At 38.3% G+C, this 21374-nt stretch overlaps 2 protein-coding genes across 2 annotated transcripts; one reads left to right on the plus strand and one right to left on the minus strand.

Annotated features, from left to right (window-relative positions):
• The first annotated feature begins 1184 nt into the window (after positions 1-1184).
• Positions 1185-3056, plus strand: LOC107778290 (proliferating cell nuclear antigen-like). The gene is given in 4 exon segments (NM_001325257.1): positions 1185-1585; positions 2244-2396; positions 2487-2584; positions 2673-3056. Coding segments are annotated over 4 exon segments (795 nt in total). The 5' UTR covers positions 1185-1266; the 3' UTR covers positions 2898-3056.
• Positions 3057-3718: 662 nt separating this feature from the next.
• Positions 3719-12475, minus strand: LOC107808060 (cytosolic enolase 3). The gene is given in 14 exon segments (XM_075219546.1): positions 3719-4059; positions 4386-4583; positions 6191-6277; positions 6443-6528; positions 6625-6723; positions 7099-7202; positions 7270-7346; positions 8219-8299; positions 8965-9081; positions 9159-9230; positions 10019-10193; positions 11963-12117; positions 12205-12261; positions 12264-12475. Coding segments are annotated over 14 exon segments (1449 nt in total). The 5' UTR covers positions 12339-12475; the 3' UTR covers positions 3719-3993.
• Positions 12476-21374: the final 8899 nt, after the last annotated feature.

Here is a 21374-nt window from a genome sequence, read left to right on the forward strand (position 1 = left end):
ATAATTTTAATCCCAACCAGCCTAAAAATAAAATATTTACCAGAAAAGGCCCAAATATCATTTTAATCCAAACATTTTTCTATTAGTGTTAGTTTTTAAAACATACAGTGAGCTAAAGTGAGTTTCAAAGAATCGAGCACCTTAATTCAATTTAGAAATCACTACTAGTTTGATTGGGTCGAAAGATTAAACTAAAAGTACCATGGGCAACCACTAAAGCTTGTTTAAGCTTGAATTCAAAAATTTGGGTTTTGAACATTGGAATTTATTTCGGGCAAGTGTTGTTGGAATAGATTGGATATATCTTAAGGAGTGTGATTCTCAATTTCTGGATGATTTGGTGGAGAGCTTAGGTGGTTTGTATTGGCATTTGAGCGAAATTCGAAGTACACAAGATGAACATAGAAGAAGATGATATGTATCTCACTGTGTATCAAATGTGTATCTCTCATGTATCTTTTGTGTATCAAATATGTATCTTCTATATATCTATGTATACGTGCATGTGAGATACATGTTTGATTATATGTCGTAGAGAAATTTTTAAACTCGATTTCAATTATGAATTTTGCATCAAAACTAGTCCAAATCACATCCAATCTTCCTCAAATTCATATATGGACTCATCCATATGTATTTAATGAATTTTAACCATATCCATTGGAAAAAAAAATCCCTTTTTGCTTAGATTTTTTGGAATCTTGTATACTTTTTTTCTTTGTGTTTCATCTTTGCTATCTTATTCATGAAATTTCCTTTCCGTCTTGCATCTAGTGTTGCTGATCACGCTTAAAAATATAGAAGTAGATCTTTGCGCGTGATTCTTGGAGAGAAAGAATCCTTGTTTATCTAGATTTTTAATTTACACTTGACTAGTTTTGATAAGTATGTAATTAATGGCTAGAAATTGGTAAGTTTAGACTTATTTTGGACATTTCCATCTTAATTTAAAGCCCAAGAGGCCATACTACTTAATTCGTTGGCCTTTCCGCGGCAGACACAGAGATATGTGGGCTAAAGTAGCCCAAAATAAAGGCGGGAAAAATATTTTTTCCACTCGGCAGTTCATTTCCATTCCCGCCAATAGCGAGCCCTGAATTCTTGAGCACACCTCCCAATTCAGCAGCTATATAAACCCTAACCCCTATTTCCCACCCATTCTCTCTATTGCTCTCTCAAACACTGTCAGTCCTTTTCCCTCCTCCCCATTTCCAAACCCTAACCCTAACATCCTCAGACCTTCTCAAAACCCCTTTTTCATCGAAAATGTTGGAATTACGGCTTGTTCAGGGAAGTCTGCTGAAGAAGGTTCTAGAATCAATTAAGGATCTGGTGAACGATGCGAACTTCGATTGCTCTGCCACCGGATTCTCTCTGCAGGCCATGGACTCCAGCCACGTGGCGCTAGTGGCGCTGCTGCTCCGATCTGAGGGTTTTGAGCACTATCGCTGTGACCGTAATATTTCAATGGGGATGAACCTTGGTAACATGGCTAAAATGCTCAAATGTGCGGGAAATGATGACATCATCACCCTCAAGGCTGACGATGGCAGTGACACCGTCACTTTCATGTTTGAAAGCCCCAGTAAGTTCCCAAACTTATTTGTTCTGAAGCCGAGTTTTTTCCTAGGTCGTGTAACAGATAAATAAGATTTAGAAACATTGTAAAATTTGTTATGTAAAGTTGCAAATTGTTTTTTTTGCTTATGATTACTTTATTTAGAACTTTGATATGTACCTTTTGGTTATTTTGACGTGGGAAAAATTGCAGCTAATAGTGCTTTTGGCATAATCTTTGAATATCTAAGTTATAAATTTTGAAAATTATTATCTTACTGATTCTAAATAATTATAATGAAATAAACTTGTTTATTTAGCTCAAAATTAGTATAATTGATATTTGATCCAAGAGATCAAATTGCAGCTAAATAGTACTTTTGCCATAGTGTTTGAATATCTAAATTAAATTTTTTATAAGTAATTACCTTACTGTTTCCAAAAAATATCAAATAAAAATGAGTTAAACTAGTTTGATTTAGCTCGGAAGTGATATTATTGACATTTGATCCAAGAAATTGGCATTGAGTATATTCATCGTAGCGTGTGGTGTTGCATGTTGCATGTATTAAGTTGAATATATTGTTTTAGAAATTGTGATTTGATTCTGAATTTGGATTTAGTCTACCATTCTTCCATTGTTATGGCTGGGTGTAACTTATTAAGATTACTGTAACGGATCACAGCCCAAGACAAGATTGCTGATTTTGAGATGAAGCTGATGGACATTGACAGTGAGCATCTTGGGATTCCAGAAGCAGAGTACCATGCTATTGTTAGAATGCCTTCTGCAGAGTTTGCTAGAATTTGCAAAGACCTTAGCAGTATTGGTGATACAGGTGCAATTTGCCTCTCATGTTAACTGCAGCATTAGTGAACTAACTAACGGTGATTGAAGATTTAACTTTTGTTTCAATTGGTAACTGCAGTTGTAATTTCTGTGACAAAGGAAGGTGTAAAATTCTCAACCAGAGGTGACATTGGTACTGCAAATGTCGTTTGCAGGCAGAATACAACTGTTGACAAGGTAGATATTTTGCTTATAGTGCTTCTGCCTCGTTGATTATTTCTTGTGGTATAAGCTGATGTTTGACATGTTGGTTTCAAATTGGCAGCCTGAAGAAGCCACAGTAATAGAGATGAACGAGCCAGTATCTTTGACTTTTGCCCTGAGATACCTGAACTCTTTCACAAAAGCAACTCCTTTGTCTAACACAGTGACCATCAGCTTATCTTCAGAGCTTCCTGTTGTTGTTGAGTACAAGATTGCTGAGATGGGCTATATAAGGTTTTACCTGGCACCTAAGATTGAAGAGGATGAAGAGGAAACCAAGCCTTGATTTTATGTTTCTGCTTTCTTTTGAGCTTGGATTGTTGGGTGGGGGGTTAAATTTTATGTGATGAAGCTCATTTGAGGCTTTCAGGCAAGCAGTATGTAGTTTAGACTTGCTAGACAAATTTTTAGGTTTGTGTTAATTAATGAAATCGTGTATTTCCCTCTGTTTTTACTCTTTTTCTATTCTCTTGCCTGCTCCGATGCTTGAATGTGGTAAGCCTGCTCCATTGAATTAACGCAGTTTCTTGATTCATTTGATGCTTCATTAAATATATACTTGCAACAGTGAAGGGATTTTCGTTCTGGAAGCATATAGGAGTAACTGCTCCTGGACATGATTTTAGGATCTGAAATGCTTAATTGCTGTGAAAATATTGATTTATGAAAATATCCTTGGCCTGTTGTAAGCAATGCACGACTAGGGGAGGCACTTGCCAATTCCCATTTGCTTGTCCACGATAAAGATGAAACATAAAATGGTACTAGCATTTTGTATAATTATGACCAATATTCTTAAATTTTGCTCGCATTTTTCTTGGAAATGATGCACTAGTTTGCTAGAATTAATAGTGGTGCTAGGAAAAGAAGAGATGTGGAAGTTTCCATTTAGTAGTAAAATGAGTACGAGCAACCACCTATTTGCAGATATGAAATTGGCGATTGCAGATTTGCAAGCATTTTAGTTGAGATATGTCCGAAAATTGGAACCAAGAACTGCCAATATCAGAAATATCAACAGGGAAGTAAATGTTATCTATTTCATTGTTGCGCTCAGTACGCACGGCAAACATCCTTTACGCTCGTTAGATGAAAACCACGATACAGTTGCAAAAAACATGAGATTTTTTCCGATTGCACTTTAACTCAATTTCTTTTTACAAATGCCTCTACAAACAGGAAAATTCAGATTTTAACACCACTAGATTAGAACATACAATCTCATCCCGCAGTCTAACCATTAGCTGCAAAGCTATAGCACTGCTCATGGAGAGTGTTCAAAACGGTAGCCGTTTAGCTGCAAACAAAAAGACGCTAGTCTGTAGCGCTGCAACTAAGATAGAATGGGAAGAATGTCCAAATCTAAGTCTGCCGAAAAATGATCAGGTCCTCCACTTTTCACCAATATAAAATGCTTGATCACCAAGCTCTTGTTCAATTCTAAGCAACTGCAAGATAAACAAACGTCATACTTAGTAGAAAAAGGACAGGAAGAAAGGATGTGAAAAAGTCATGCTTGAGGGAAAGAAGTGTTTTGTAGTGTCCTTCAGTGTCAAACCACAATAAGAGCATGGCACAGCAGATGGCGTGCCACTAAAAATTCTTTCATTGAGGTTATAAATAGACGAATTACTTTTTCAAACCCACCACTCCCTCTAGGAAAAAAAGAATAAGAAAAAGGACAACCACTACAGTTCTAATAATTGAAATCAGTCCATAAATTCAGCTAAACATGGCAAATACTTTATAAAAAATCATAGGCTAGCAACCAGACCTGGTTGTACTTTGCTAGTCGTTCTCCTCGGCAAGGAGCACCTGCTTTAATTTGACCAGTAGCTAAGCCAACAGATAAATCAGCTATAAAACTCTCTTCAGTTTCACCACTTCTTTGAGATATCACAACCCCCCACTGGGCATCCTTAGCCATCTTGACCACTTCAATGGCTTCGGTCACCGTACCAATCTGATTAACCTGCATCCCAGCCAATCCATGCCATCAGAAAGTATTTTACATCAGCAACATATGTTACTGATATTTACAGACAATATGGAGACTGGATCCTATGTATTCAATAGTTTAAGTAATAAAAGGATAGGATACTGTCCAGTTCTACTAAGTTTATGATACTATTAAGGAGACTTGACAAAGAAAATCTGAAGGACCTAATAATCAAGAAAGTATCAGAATCCCGAAGTAATCAAAATGGCATATTTTACTAAGATCTCAAATCACTAATAATAGGGCAGAGACTCAGAATTAATATAGTGCAAATATTGGCGTCTCATTTTTGGCATCAGATGGATGGACAATTTCTTGACAGTTGTCGAAACAATAAAAAAACATCTTGACAGTTGTGGATGAACAAGTACTTCTCCAGAGTTGCCACAAATACTAAACTGTAGAGCGATCTCAAATGGCAGGTAAAGCCTTCAAAGAATTCTTGGTCACCAAGACGAACCAAAAGCCAGGGAGTTGTTCACTCCATTAGAGAAAAGCAGTAAACATTGAAGATATAGTGGTTGCTATGTGCAATAACTCCAGTGTGGGTGTTGGATAGGGGTCAGGATTACTCTGTTTATTGAGCCTTTTTTTGGGGGTGGGGGATTCAGCTGGCAATCTGATCCAGTCTTCGATGATCAATGAAGTGGTAGGGTTCAATTAAAGTTCTTTTTTCCCCTACAGGTCAGGTATGCTTACTTTAATGGATAGCAACCACCCCTTCAGGTGTGCTTTGATGCATAATCTCATTACTAGTCTAACTTCCTAGATCATAGCCTCTTCATTGTCCTTCACATGAAGATGAGTTAAATTTTTGAAATAATTTTAAAATTAAAATAAAGAACGTATTCTAATGTTTGATTACTAACCCAAGTATAAGGCCGTTCGGACATCAAAATTTAAAATTCAAGAGCTAATCTAAGTCCAAATCATATCATATGCTAAAGAATTAAAATGTTACACTATTGCAGAAGATTCTTGTGAGTGCCTAGCACTGCAAATATGTAAAATGTGGAGAGTCTAGTTCAATCCAAGAAAGGGAAGCACAAAATTACCAAAGGAAAACCAAAATAAGGTGAAACCACACAAAATCTTGAATGATCATATTGCACATTGAGTTGCCAGGATAACCCTTTTCGGCGATATGATTGGATTGGTTAGAAAGCCATACTTTTGCAAAGATCTATGTTTTTTCCTGTTTTAATAAATCAAACTGCTTTGGATAATTATCACAAGCCGGTGTCCCTTCACAAAATAAAGATTTAATTTCCAAAACCTACAACCAAACAATCTATGCAATATGGGTTATCCTTTGCAAAGATAAATCTCAACAGAGCTCTTCTATGGAGGATGTTTTTCCTTTTGTGCGTCAAATTAACACTGTTTGCTACAACAATTATTGATTTTACTCTTTCTAAGTGTGAAACTTACATAATATACTCCTTTTTCTTGCAAATTGCACTCGTGCCATGGAGAAAGGAATATTCCCCCCCCCCCCGGTGCAGGATGGCCGGTCACGAAGGACAAAACTTTGCTTCAAAGAAAGATGTCGGAGTAGCAACACAATTATCAGTAGGTACCTTGAGAAGAAGGGCATTGCACGCATTCTCTTGTATGGCTCTTTCAATCCGTTTAGGATTTGACATTAGTAAGTCGTCTCCAACCACCTGTAGCAAGCAATTCATGTTTGACACATGATAGGACACTTGATAAATATAAAATGACTTTAAAAAAATAGCAAGATCACAATAAATGTATGTCAGTGGGCAGAAGTGCATCATGGCAGATATTGCAATCAGATGATCAAATCACCAGGGAGAACCCAAACGAACCTGGCACATTCCAAGACTCGAAAAGTACTTGACATGCTCCCAGTCCTCCTTGTCAAATGGATCTTCAATTGAGACAACGGGGTAGTCTATAGGGAGAGGAAAAAAAAAGGAATTGATGAGAGAATGTGACATCATCGAATAACAGAAAGCTCACACCACAGAATCAATAGACAGCAAAATACCTGCGCAGAGTTCTTTGTACATATCAATCATATCCTGCCCTGATTTAAAATTTTGTCCAGATTTATTTGGAGTCTTAAAATCTAAATCATATTTTGTACCTACATTTGAATAACACAAGTCCGTTTGTCAGTAATAAGAATATGTCAGTTTGTCAGCAATAAGAATATAAGTAGATTATACAATCAAAGAGACATATCATTACACCATTTCAACCTAGCCTACTACACGCCAAAAGCTAAAGACAAAATGCAGATTGAGTATTTTTTTGTTTGTTTTTGATAATGATTGAGTAATTCCCCCCCCCCCCCCCCCAAAGCTATTGTCCTCCCACTCAATCCTGATTAATATTACATGCATGAGAGCAAAGATTACTGCAACTCAACTGAAGACTTTCCTAGCTAGCCATGACGGAGTATCACATGATTCTACGTATCTACAATCAGCAAGATTTTGAACTAAAGGGAATATATCACCTATGCAAAACTCAGTCGCAGCAACACCAATAGCTATCTTTATTTTCTCCTTGTACCCTGTTCTCCCGATAGCCTCCTGAACAAGGTCCAACCCATCTCTTAAGCTGCAAATGGAGTATCCAGGGTCAACAATTTCATTGAGAAGCATATGAAAAAGGCATCAAAACTTGCCTTGAGATGTCGGGAGCAAAACCACCATCTTCACCAACATTACATCCATAGGCACCATATTTCTCTGTAATCACTACCTGCCCTTTTAATTGTAAGCGAAGACCTTTTTTATATATAAAGTAAAGCAGTTTATTGATGATTGCAACCACGGGATACAAGAAACAGTAAAAAAGCTGGATTAACTCCAAGACAAACTTTAAGGAGCTTATGAAGTCAAGTATCAGATTTACATCATTCACAGCATTCTATTTGCTCCAGCAAAAAAGATTCAAAAGACAATTTGCTTTGAGTCTAGGATTGGAAGTGGACTCTCCTTGAAAGCATCTCAAGGTTCTTTTCAATTGTAAGCAAAGATTATTAATACAAAACCTTTAAACTTAAACTAGTATTAAGAAATAGTATTTTTAGTTAATATGCTTTTACACAAAATTTACATTCTAACTGAGTATTCATTGGCGATGAGAAAAATTGGACCACTACACCAGTACAGCCCCAACTCCACATTTTTCGGAATAGTATCACTATCACATGTGGATATCAAAGGAGGTTTTCTAATATGGCAACTTGTACAGGCTGCAAAGTATATACTTCGGGCTAGTACAAAATAATGCACAAATTGTTGCACATTATTCCAGGATTAATAGAAAATCATGGATGATAGCAGCTGTTCCAGCAAAATAGTGTGTATCCATAACAAACAAAGGATGTTTTCTCTTTCATATGAATCAGAAGTAAGCTTAACTTGCACAGTGCATTAAGCCATTAATAACACTTAAGAAAGGAACAAGACAAAACACTCAAGGATTCTGGGGTAAGGGTAAGAAGACATAAGATTAATTAGACATATGTTGTTTGTATAAATAGTTAGAGCAGTTCAAACTTCCATCATGTGGCAGATAAAGACTATCCGATAATAGAGTTAGAAAATATTCTAGTTGAATGAATTCACCTTCAAATGATGATAGGTCTCAGAGCCAATTTGTAAAGCCTCCTCAAATGTCTTTGATCCCACTGGCAGAATCATTATCTCCTGCGGAAGTTTAATATCACGAGATATGATTTACAATTTAGCACCACAACATTATGAGCTCAAAAATAGTGGTGTCATATCAAGATAATCAAAATATTGAAGAAAGTGATGGGAACATAGTGGCAAAAGTAGCTCAAAGAAACATCTCTGAAGAGCACAAAAGCAAAAGCGGGAAACATATTAGCTAATAGATTTGGATCCACCATTCCAAGTGGAAATAGGTCTCTTCGTCTAAAGTTACTTTTGGTCATTGGAAGTGACTATTTATGATGAGTAGAGACAGGACTGTTTCTTTCAGCATCAAATATGTTATTCTTTAAATCAGACAACAAAAGTAATTTATATATCATTAACTCTCTTCTGCAAATGTCATAAAACTTCTACATGTCAAAAATTGATGCAAGTGCAAAACCGAGAAAAACAAAAAGAAAATTGTTGGTGGGCTGGTGAGAGAATCAAAGAAAAAGAGAACATGTCAATGGCATTAACCCAAACCCAATTTATAAATTTTTTCAACGAACTTGATGAAAAAATAGCACGTCACCAGCTTGTTCTTCTAGGAAGTAGGCACTACTTCACAAATAATGAGTCACCACCACTATGAAGAACTTGTGAGCAAGCATTGTGCAGGTCTTAAAATATACAAGTAAAGACTACGGGTTCACCTGAATAGCCAAATTATTTCCAGCATGTTTTCCTCCAGTTACGAGTGTAAAGACTGGAATAGGAAGAAGCAAGCTTGTTTGACCAGAAAGATCAGCAATGTGTTTGTAAAGTGGAACCTGAAGTTCATCAAGATAAGCTACCTAGTCCAGTGAAGATTATGGGTTTAGGTATAAAACTGAGGAAGTATGCTTGCCTCTTTTTCAGTAGCTCCAGCTTTGCAGGCAGCTATTGAGACAGCTAAAATAGCATTTGCTCCAAGTTCACTCTATCACATTGGACAAAGGAGAAGGTCAGTGAGGATGAAAGCTATTATGTCCAAAAAAGGGAAAATTATTAAATTCGCAGGCATTGAACAAATGAGGAACTCAAGAGCAGGTCAATTACAATCCTCATTGCAAGAAAATACTTTCTAGTACACATCACAAAAATGGTGGGCGGAAAGAAGGTATGCTTAGGGCCGAATGATAGAGCTACTTTTCTAAAGCCAGTGATAGATATTTCCTTAACCATAGCATATGCAGACAAAAAAACGATAAAACTAAAAGAAAGAGGATGGAAAGAAATGCATACACACGCTCAAGGGAGCCTAATCAACTACATTCTATAGAAAAAGGATACCAAAGTTGTATTGCTCATATTATGTTCACTAATTTATATGGAACATTACAAGAAAATAAACTCCTTTGACAGAACCAAACAAATGGATATAATGGAAGAGAAAAAGATAGGGAAAGCTTCAATTGCCTGTAGGTAAAACAATCCAACTCAAGGGTCCCCAAAATTTATCTTTCAAGATAGCAACTCTTGTTTAAGAATTTCATGCAATCCATGAAGTCCAGAACTCCAAGTATGTTGCAAGATGGCAATTTTAAGTACTAAGTTCCACATTCATAAACTATGCAAGTAGTCTAAAGTAGCATTTAAGTACTAAGTTCCACATTCATAAACTATGCAAGTAATCGAAATATGCAGAGGCATTCTGACTCAGATGGCGAGCTAAACGAAATAAATACCTAATCATTTGAACATTTGTACTCAGAGAAGCAAAAGTACCTTATTTTCTGTTCTGTCCAAGTCTATCATGATCTGATCAATCTGAGATTGAAGAGTTGGATCCATACCAACCAATGCAACTGAAATTTTCTCATTAATATTCTTGACAGCTCTATTCACACTATTGCCAAGATAAGTTCCTTTTTCTCCATCACGCAGTTCAATAGCCTCATACCTGATATTTAGAACAAAATACCACCATTACACCATTTGCTTTATTCTCCAATATAAATTGCAATGGCTAAGTAAATGCTCAAACACAATTCTGCAACTAGCTCAAAAAAAAAAAAATCACTTAAGAGAGGCTGGAAAATTAGTCTGCATTTTCACTGTTGCACTTCCGACCTCTACTATTTTTTTTGCTTTTAACAGGTCACTCTTATTGGGTAGTAAAAATGAGATGTACACAGCGAATCACAATCCAAATCCTGACTTAAGACTAGAAAGTACCTAGAGTCCTGTTCATTTCTGTCACATGTATAAAAACTATCTAGCAAAGATGAACATGGGAATAAAAGGCTCTTGCATGAATCACAGAAAATTGTTCAAAAAGAAAGAGCAAAGGAGCTTCATGGCAAACAATTACAGTCAAACATCTCTATAACAACCGCGTTTGTTCCGATATTTTTTGGATGTTATAGTGAAGTGCTGTTATAAATGACATATATTATAACATACTCCCTCCATTTCAAATTAGATGAGTTACTTTCCTTTTTAGTCTGTTCCAAAATAAATGACACATTTTTAAATTTGAAAATAATTCAACTTTAAACTCTTTATATTACCCATCTTACACTTAATGAGAAACTTTTATAACCACACAAATGTCATGGCCCAACAAAGTTTTTACCCCTTAAGCTTTTAAGACCACAAGTTTCAATAGTCTTCTTTTTTTCTTAAACTCCGTGCTGAATCAAACTACCACATCCAAATTGAAACGGAGGAGGTAACATAAAAGATTGGCTCCGAGAAAATTTGGCTTCTACCGTGAATGGTTGTTATATAGGGATGCTGTTATAGAGATGTTTGATTGTATTCGTAAAATAAAAACGGTCTTTGCACGCATCAAAAACATTTTTAAAAATTAAAAAAACGGCATTTGCTCTTGATTAAAAAAAAGGGCATTTGCACACACCAAACATTTGTTATCAAGAAAAGAACATTTCCCTCCAAGAACCCTCAGGAGTTGGCCTGGTGGCAATTGACTTGAGCCTTGGGGTTTGCTCCCTTTCAAGGTCTCAAGTTCGAAACCCACTGGGTGCAAACAATTTCTAAGGGTCATCGGACTGGGTAAAACCTGAATTAACCATGGTGCACTTGCGGGAGACTCCTTGCTGAGGGCCTGTGCACCCCCGGGATTAGTCGAGACTCTTACAGACTCGGACACCCGGTGCAAATCAAAAAAAAAAAAAAAAGAACATTTCCCTCCATCTGGTGATTTTTGGTTCACAAATGACTTGGGTTACCTTGGAATGAAGTACTGGACCTAAATATAACAGAACGGTGTAGATGATTCATAGAGTCAAGTCCCCAAGGGAAAGGCCTAGTGGTTGAGGCATAGGAGAAACAATGTGGAGATCTCATATACGAATATTAACTACAACATTGTGTGTGAACTCAACTGCTCCAACCTTGGTGAGTAAGATTAAGACGCCGAGATCTAACTAGAATTTCATTTCAATCTCGATATCGCTGAATTAGTATTTTTGCAACTTGTGTTAGACAGGTTGCATTATGAATTATTCCAGTTGCATGCAAGTTGACTCAGCCATCACCGCTCATATAGAATCTCCAACTTATTTGGATTGAACCCTAGTCCATTAATCAATAGTTCAACAAAAAATCAAATTTGCGGAAAGTGTTCAGGCATGCAAAATTATTACTCACAAACAAAAAGAGAGACAAAATTCACTTTAAAGAAAAGAAGGAATCAAAATGGCCTACATTCCAGAAGAAGCACCACTAGGTACAGAAGCACGGAAAACGCCTTTATTCGTGTGGAGATCAACTTCGACAGTCGGAATTCCTCTACTGTCCAATATTTGCCGCGCTTTCACCTTCGTTATCACCGACGGTACAGATTTCCGCATGTGATTTGACTATCAAGCATACAGTTAGGGTTATTGAAACTGCTAATTTTGAATCAAAGCACCAAAAAGAGAAGTTAAAAAGAAATAGGATCTTACAATGAAGAGGACGGGATCGAGGGTCTTAGCTCTGACGGCGGCATTAACGGCATCTTCGCTCTGACGGCGGCATTAACGGCGTCTTCGATTCTGCGAGAAAGCATGTGCTTATCTAGATATTCTTGCACCGACATTTTCTTCTTCTTAGCTAATCTCAGATTTTTTCACGAGAAAGAAGTTGGAAATCAGGAAATGAAGTGAAGAGAACTGTTGCGTTTTGTAGCCGGAAAAATTACTCCGGCAGCTCGAGCTCGAATTTGAACGAAGATGGAGTAACCTAGGATCTTGTCTGAGTAATGAATTTGGGACAAATGAGCTGATTGCTTTGCCTTGGTCTGATGATGCCGCGTGTCCCTGATCAAACGTTCACAAAATAGACTAGTATGGATTTCTACAATTTTATAGCGAGCTTAGTTTTTTGTTTACCTGTATATTTAACTAGTAATGAGTAGCTCGTGCTGTGCACGTGCCCAATTATTGGGTTTTTACAAAATTATTCGTTTTATTAACTATTTTTGTTTTGGCTGGTATATATTAATTATATATTAATTGTACATGATTATACATATTTTATTCAAGCAGTATATTTACAAAATCACCAACTATTTTTAATTTAAGTGGTTGGGTAATCTATTATATAGCTTAATTCTTCCTTTAAATATTAGAATAAGAACAAATTATTTTTTTGTTGTAAGCGAAATATTGTGTTAGCGTTCATTTTCAATAAATCCCAAAGAAAAAAAGTATCATAATTTTATTGATCCCAACAATTACTTGAAAATATAATTTTAAAATGAGCTCGCTTCATTATCGTGGTGCACTAATTAACATTAATAAATCTTCTACTCAACTTGTACATACCAATAATATAAATTTTAACTTACAAATGTCAAGTTACTTAAAAAAAATTACAGATAGGTTCTCAAACAATACTATATTTCTGTTAAAAATAAGTGTCCCGTAATATTTTGGTACATTGATTAAGTAAATCATTTAATAGTATTTTAAAGATATTTAGGTTACCTTTTATACCTTCTCAAATTACTCTTTTTATATGTCTCCATATTTTATAAATCATTTATTGGATTAAGGACAAATTTGAAAAATATAATTAATGCATTTTTGTTTTCTAAAGCAACACTTACTTTAGCCAAATTAATTTAGTTATAAAATCATCTTCTACTAACATATGAAATTTACCACTTTTCACCTTATAAACTGAGGCAATCTATTAATGGCTTAGGAAATATATTGAGATATGTTTATGATTAATCTCTTGGCTTGTTGAACTGATTCCACGTATAGTTTTCAAGTTTTACCTAATTTATAGTGTGTATTATAACGAACATTTGATAAGGAGCTCATATGAAATTTTTTGGTAAGTTTGGTTTTTCCCAAAATGAAAAGATGTTCTTTGAATCTGTACAAATCATTTAATTTTTTCACTCTAAATCTTAAGAGTCCAAACATTTAAGTCAACAATTATGTACATCCTTTGACAGAAAATTTAATTGAAGTTACTTATAATTTCAGAAAGTGTTTCTAACAAAATACAACATTCTACCTTTTTAAATATAAGGGAACATCAAGATGAAACCTATGTATCTTTGTTTATTTCGTTTAAAATTTTTTAGACTTATATGGAAAACTGTAAACGTATGTCATGTTTTTGACTATTTTGGATGTTTAAGGAAGTCCATACACAAGAATGATAGCTAGAAAATGAAAAGTTTATTGTGGGCCTCATGTTTTAAGGGGTGAAATTTTAGAATGGCTACACATGAAGCGCGTGAGCTGTAGATAAATAACATTAGGTGAATTCTAAACAAAACGGGGCCCATCTTTATTCAGAGAATTGATAGTCCTACACGGTAATTGAGTGTGCACGCAAAATCTAGGTGGCGGGCCCACTTTCTCAGCAAGCTTATCTACGTATAAGTACAGATGTTATTGAAAAGACTTAAATGGCCCGATGAAGCAGATGTTGACCGTGAGCTGTGTGTATTTCCTCTTCTAAGTAGGAATTCCCTTTTGCATATGTGTTACAGTGGCAGATAGGGCATATTTCGGTCAGAACCAAATAAATAGACCGAATCGAATAAGTAGACCGAACCGAAAATATTTTTTTCGGTTTCGGTTACGGTTATTCGGTTTTTCCCGGTCGGTTTCAGTTTAAAAATTTTAAAATTTTAATTTTTCGGTTCGATTTTCGGTTATTAGTTTATTTGGTTCGGTTAACCGAAATAGATTTTTTAAGTTATATATATGCTTAGCCCATAGGTAATAAATTAATACTATTACTCTATTAGGCCCAATCCATCAAAGACCCAACCCAAATAAGTAAGTTCATCAGCTTTCCGATCTTAAATACTTTCACATTAATAAAACTTCCATCGCATATATGATAGTGTGATGACCCGAAAGGTCATCACTTATTTTAGAAACAAATTCTGTGTTCTGAGGCCTTAAAACCTCCTTTTTACCTCACCTCGATTTGTGTGCGTGGTTCGGACGTATATCCGGAAAGCTTTTATGTGAAAATATGAGAAATAGAAATTTCTAGAGTTAAAATTTGATTATGGTTGACTTTGATCAACATTTTGAGCAAACGGACCCGGATCTGTATTCCGACGATCCCGGGAGGTCCGCAGTAAAATATGAGACTTGGACGTATGCCCGGAAATGAATTCCGAGGTCCCAAGCCTTAGAAATCAATTTTTGAAAGAAATTATTTTGCTGAATTATTTATGAAATAAAGAAAAGAATTAATGTTTGAAACCATTGGTATCGGGCCCGTATTTTAATTCTGGAGCCCGGTACAAACCTTTTAAAGTATTTAAATGATAATTGTGAAATTTGGTGAAAATGGAGTTTATTTGACGTGATTTGGATCTCCGGTTGAAAAGTTATAAACTTTAAGTGTTCTTGATGAAAATGATGAGTTTTGATGTTTAATTCATACTTTTACATGTTATTTTCATGATTTGATTGCACGGGCAAGCCCGTATGATGTTTTTAGGTTGGTGTGCATGTTTGGTTTGGAACCCCGATGTGATGACCCAAAAGGTCATCACTTGTTTTAAAACGAAACTTCCATGTTCTAAGGCCTTGAAAACCTCATTAGAGTCACCTCGATTTGCATGCGCAGTCCGGGCGCGTAGGCAGAAAGCTTAAATATGAAATTTAGTGAAAAATGATAAGTTTTGATTGTAAAATAAATAAATTTGACTTTGGTCAACATTTTGGGTAAACGGACCCGGATCTGTAATTTGATGGTCCCGGAGGGTTCGTAGGAAAATATGGGATTTGGGTATATGCCCGGAATCGAATTCCGAGGTCCTGAGCCCGAGAAATGAATTCTTAAAGGAAATTATTTTCTGAAAATTTTTAAGGAAATTTGAAATGAAATTTGATTAGAAAGAGAAGGTATCAGGCCCGTATTTTGGTTCCGGCACCCGGTAGAGGTCTTATATATGGTTTAAATCATTTCTGTAAAGTTTGGTTGAAAATGGACGTCGTTTGACGTGATTCGGACCTAAATTGCTAAATTTGATACATGATGAAGTTTGAGAAAAAAAATTCTTGATTTAGGTTTGACTCATTGTTATTGAGGTTATTTTGGCGATTTGATCGCACAGATAAGTTCGTATGATGTTGTTGAGTTAGTACGTGTGTTTGGTTAGGGGCCCCGAGGGCTCGAGTGTGTTTCGGATGTGTTTCGGCAAGTTTTGAACTTAGGAAAAAGTTGCAGATTCAGAGAGGTTGCATGTCTCTGAAGCCAGGTCTCGCGGTCCGCGGTGGAAACTTCGTGGCCACGGTGGGAGCTCCGCGGCCGCAGTCCTTTTATGCGGTCCGCGGAGAGGGTCTGAGAGGGGTATAAATAGACGGAATTTTCAGTTATTTTCATTTTTCAAAACCCCAAAAACATAAGAGGCGATTTTTCAAACAATATTTCTTCTCCAAATCCATTGTAAGTCATTTTTTTAACTAGTTTTCTTCAATCATTAACATCTTTTAACATGATTTCAACTTCAAATCAATTATTTTCATCGGGAAAATTGGGTGTTTTGGGTAGGACCTAGGTTTTTCAAAAAAATGGGGATTTGGACCTCGATTTGGGGTCCGATTTCAAAATAAATTACATATTTGAGCTCGTGGGGGAATGGGTAATCGAGTTTAGGTCTGAATTTCGGGTTTGGACCAAGCGGGCCCAGGGTTGATTTTTGACTTTTAGGGGAAATCTTTATAAAACCTATTTTCATGCATTAGAATTGATTCATTTAGCAATTATTGATGTAATTAAGTAACTTGTGGCTAGATACGAGCGAATTGGCGGTGGAATCAAGGAGTAAAGCTATAATTGAAACTTGAGTTGTGTTTGAGGCATCGAGGTAAGTGTTTGGTCTAACCTTAGCTTGAGGGATTAGGAGTTGTGTCCTATTTGTTATTTGCTTCTTGTCGAGTACAACATATAGGCATGGTGACGAGTATCTATACGTTGGTGTCAAGCATGATCGTGAGTTTTATATTGTGATTTTCATGATTTTGTTGTATTATTCATGCCTTGGTGAAGATTTCTAATTGTTGTATAAAGTTTGTGAAAAAAATTGTGACCTATGAACATTGAGGAGCATTGGCTCGAGTTGTGAAATGAATTATGAAAGTATAAGTGATAATCGAACCTCTAGAACATTGGCTCGAGTTGTGAAGTGAATTGTGAAGTAAAAATTGAGAAAGAGATGAGATCATTATGTTGTCATACTTGCCGGGCTATTGTTGATTTATTTGTTGTTCCCTTGCCGAGATTTAATTGTTTAATTATTGTTCCCTTGCCGGGATTTAATTGTTTAACTGTTATTCCCTTGCCGGGATCTCTATTACTATTTTGTTTATTCTCTTGCCCCTTTGCTTGTGATTGTTGTTTGGGTGAGGAAGAGTGTTAAAGCATGAAGGGTGATGCCGTACCGCACGACGTACCATTCTGTGCCGAATCTATTGATTATATAGTGAGAAAAGAGAGTAAAAGCACGGAGAGTGATGTCGTGCACATTTTTATTATATAACTGCTTTGGTGAGGCTGAGAGTAAAAGTACGAAAGGTGATGCCGTGCAAATTGTTGATTTCTGCTTCCTTGTTGATATTCTAGTTATGTTGTTTCTTTCCTTACCTGATGTCTTTCTATTCGAAGCTAATATCTCCCCCACAGCATGTTTCCCCCTCCCACGTTGATTGGTTATTTCTGTATTTCTTTTCTGCTGTATATACATTTGAACTGCACAGGTTTATTTGGTAGTCTGGTCCTAGCCTCGTCACTACTTCGCCGAGGTTAGGCTAGACACTTACCAGCACATGGGGTCGGTTGTGCTGATACTACACTCTGCACTATGTGCAGATCCAGGAGCAGCTTTCGGACAGTAGTTGGAGTGCTTCCTTCAGTCCACCCGGAGACCCAAGGTAGACCTGCAGGCGTCCGCAGGCCCTGGCGTCTCCCTCTATCTCTATTTCCTGTTTTATTTCCTTTTGTTCAGAAACAGTGTATTGTATTTCTTCAGACCTTGTATGTAGTAACTCTTAGACAGTATGTGACAATGTGGCACCAAGTTTTGGGGTATTTGAGGTTTTAAAAGTTGTAATAGATGTAGCCTTAAGATATATAATTGTTGACTTCTGCTTATTTATTTAAAATTCCGCTTTTATCATATTATCGACTTGTGTTTGATAAAAGGAAGCAAAAATAAAAGTGTAGCAATTAGTTAAGGTTTGGCTTGCCTAGCTCCCATTAGTAGGCGCCATCACGACTCCCGAGGGTGGAAAATCCGAGTCGTGATAAGTTGGTATCGGAGCTCTAGGTTACATAGGTCTCACTGTTCACATACAAGCTTAGTAGAGTCTGAGGGATCGGTACGGAAACGTCTGTATTTATCCCTCAGCGGCTATAGAGTTAGGAAAAATTTCACATTCATTCTTTCCTATCGTGCGGTTTTATTTCTCAATGCTAATTGAACTTCTACTCTGTTCTTTCATAGATGGCGAGAACACGGGCTTCCTCATCCTCCGCTTAGCAGCCCGAGCCCCCAGCAGTAGTTCCCACGAGGGGCAGAGGGCGAGGCCGAGGTCGTGCTAGAGGCCAAGGTGGGAGCAGATCTCAACCCCGAGCAGCAACCCCATTGATGGAGCCTCAGGTTGATTTTGATGAAGAGGTTCCGGCTCCAGCAGTCCTGGTGGGCCCAGCTCAGGTCCCAGAGGGGTTTATTGCTACCCCAGTTCTTCAGGATGCTCTGGTCCGATTAGTGGGCCTCATGGAGAGTGTCACCTGGGCAGGCTTGCTTCCTATAACACCAGTCGTCTCTTAGGGTGGAGGAGGGGCCCAGACTCCTACTACTCGTACTCCGGAGCGGGTAGCTCCTCAGATTTAGACTCCAGTGGTTCAGCCAATTTGAGCAGTACAGCCGGGTGTGGTAGCTTAGACCGGTGATGGAGCGGCTATGTCTGCCGATGCTTTGTGGAGACTGGATAGGTTCACCAATCTCATCACTTCTACTTTTAGCGGTGCATCTACTGAGGATCCCTCAAGATTATTTAGACAGCTGCCACGAGGTTCTTAGGAACATGGGTATTGTTGAGACCAATGGGGTTGATTTTGCTTGTCTGGATCCGCCAAGACTTGGTGGAGGTATTATTGCTTAGCGAGACCATTAGGATCGCCAGCCTTGACTTGGGAGCAGTTTACAGTGTTGTTTCTAGAGAAGTTTCTCCCCGTTACTCAGAGAGAGGCCTATCGGAGGCAGTTTGAGCGCCTCCAAGAGGGTTCCATGACTGTTACCCAGTATGAGACCAGATTCATCGACTTAGCTCGCCATGCTCTCATCATACTCCCCACCGAGAGAGAGAGAGAGAGGGTGAGGAGGTTTATTGACGGTCTTATTCAGTCGATTCGTCTTCAGATGGCTAGAGAGGCTAGGAGTGAGATTACTTTTCAGGAGACGACCATTGTGGCCCATAGAGTTGAGATGGTTCTGTCACAAGGAGGTGGTTATGGGTCAGACAAGATGCCCCGTCATTCAGGATGATTCATTGGTACCTCATCTGGAGGTCAAGACTCGTATAGTAGAGGCCATCCTTCTAGGCCCTTTTAATTAGCGCTCCAGGTTTCTCACGATACTTCAGGTGGTCGTGGTCCCCAGATGTAGTATTCCGATCAACAATCCTATAGTGCACCACCTGCTCCTATCAGTGCACCACCATTTCAGAGTTTTCGGGGTGGTCATTCAGGTCGTCAGGGCCAGTAGTCTCAGCAACCGAGGACTTGTTACACGTGTGGTGATCCGGGTCACATTACCAGGTTTTGCCCTTGAGCACCGAGTAGCTCTCAGCATTAGAGTTCTTGTGCTATGGTACAGGCACCAGGTGTTCCATAGCCCGCCCAGCCAGCTAGAGGTGGGGGTAGAGGTGCTAGAGGTGGAGGTAGAGGTACTAGAGGTGAAGCTCAGGCCGCCAGAGGTGGAGGCCAGCCAACTGCAGGTCGTCCTAGAGATGTAGTTCAGGGTGGTAGGGCCCGACCCTAATGTTACGCCCTTCCAGCCAAGCCCGAGGCTGAGGCTTCAGATGTAGTCATTACATATACTATTCTGGTTTGTGATAGAGATGCTTCAGTGTTATTTGATCCAGGATCTACCTACTCGTATGTGTCATCTTATTTTTCACCGTATCTGGTCATGCCCAGTGATTCATTAAGTATTCCTATTTATGTGTCTACACCGGTGGGTGATTCTATTGTGGTAGATTGAGTCCATCGTTCTTGTATTGTGGTGATTGGGGGTCTTGAGACTCGTGTGGATTTGTTGCTTCTAGACATGGTCGATTTCGATGTTATATTGGGGATGGATTGGTTATCACCTTACCACGCTATCTTGGACTGTTATGCCAAGACGGTGACCTTAGCCTTACTGGATTTGCCCCGTTTAGAGTGGAGAGGCACTCCTAGTCATTTTACCCGCAGTGTTATCTCATATGTGAAGGCCCGACGTATGCTCGAGAAGGGGTGTTTGGCCTATTCTGCATATGTTCGTGATTCTAGTGCTGAGGTTCCCTCTATTGATTCTGTGCCCATTGTTCGTGAGTTTCCTGAGGTATTCCCTTCAAACTTGCCGGGTATGCCACCCGACAGGGATATTAATTTTTGCATTAATTTGCCTCCGGGCACTCAGCCCATTTCTATCCCGCTGTATCGTATGGCCCCGCCTGAATTGAAAAAGTTGAAGGAGCAGTTGCAAGACTTGCTTGAGAAGGGTTTCATTAGAGCGAGTGTTTCACCTTGGGGTGCACCGGTGTTGTTTGTTAAGAAGAAGGACAGATCGATGAGAATGTGTATTGATTATCGGTAGTTGAACAAGGTTACAATCAAGAATAAGTATCCATTGCCGAGGATCGATGATTTGTTTGATCAGCTTCAGGGTGCCAAGGTGTTTTTGAAGATTGATTTGAGATCTGGCTACCATCAGTTGAGGATTAGGGCATCCGATGTCCCTAAGACAGCTTTCGCACTCGGTACGAGCATTATGAGTTCTTGGTCATGTCATTTCGGTTGACCAATGCCCCAACAGCTTTTATGGATTTGATGAACCGAGTGTTCAGGCCTTATTTGGACTCGTTCGTGATAGTCTTCACTGATGATATTTTGATATATTCCCATAGCCGGGAGGCGCACAAGCAGCATCTTAGAGTGGTTCTTCAAACCTTGAGGGATAGTCAGTTATATGCTAAATTCTCGAAGTGTGAGTTCTGGTTGAGTTCAGTTGCATTCGTGGGTCATTTTGTGTCAGTAGAGGGCATTCAGGTTGATCCGAAGAAGATTGAGACAGTCAAGAATTGGCCTAGTCCAACATCAGCTACAGAGATTCAGAGTTTCTTAGGACTGGCAGGCTACTACTGTCAGTTCGTAGAGGGATTCTCATCTATCGCAGCCCCGATGACCAGATTGACCCAGAAGGGTGCCCAGTTCAGATGGTCAGATGAGTGTGAGGCGAGCTTTCAGAAGCTTAAGACAGCTCTGAATATGGCACCGATGTTGGTTTTGCCCACAGGTTCAGGGCCTTATACAGTTTATTGTGACGCCTCTCGTATTGGGCTTGGTGCAGTGTTGATGCAAGATGGCAAGGTCATTGCCTATG

This window comes from Nicotiana tabacum, chromosome 8 (genome assembly GCF_000715075.1).
Source record: "Nicotiana tabacum cultivar K326 chromosome 8, ASM71507v2, whole genome shotgun sequence".
NCBI lineage: Eukaryota > Viridiplantae > Streptophyta > Magnoliopsida > Solanales > Solanaceae > Nicotiana > Nicotiana tabacum.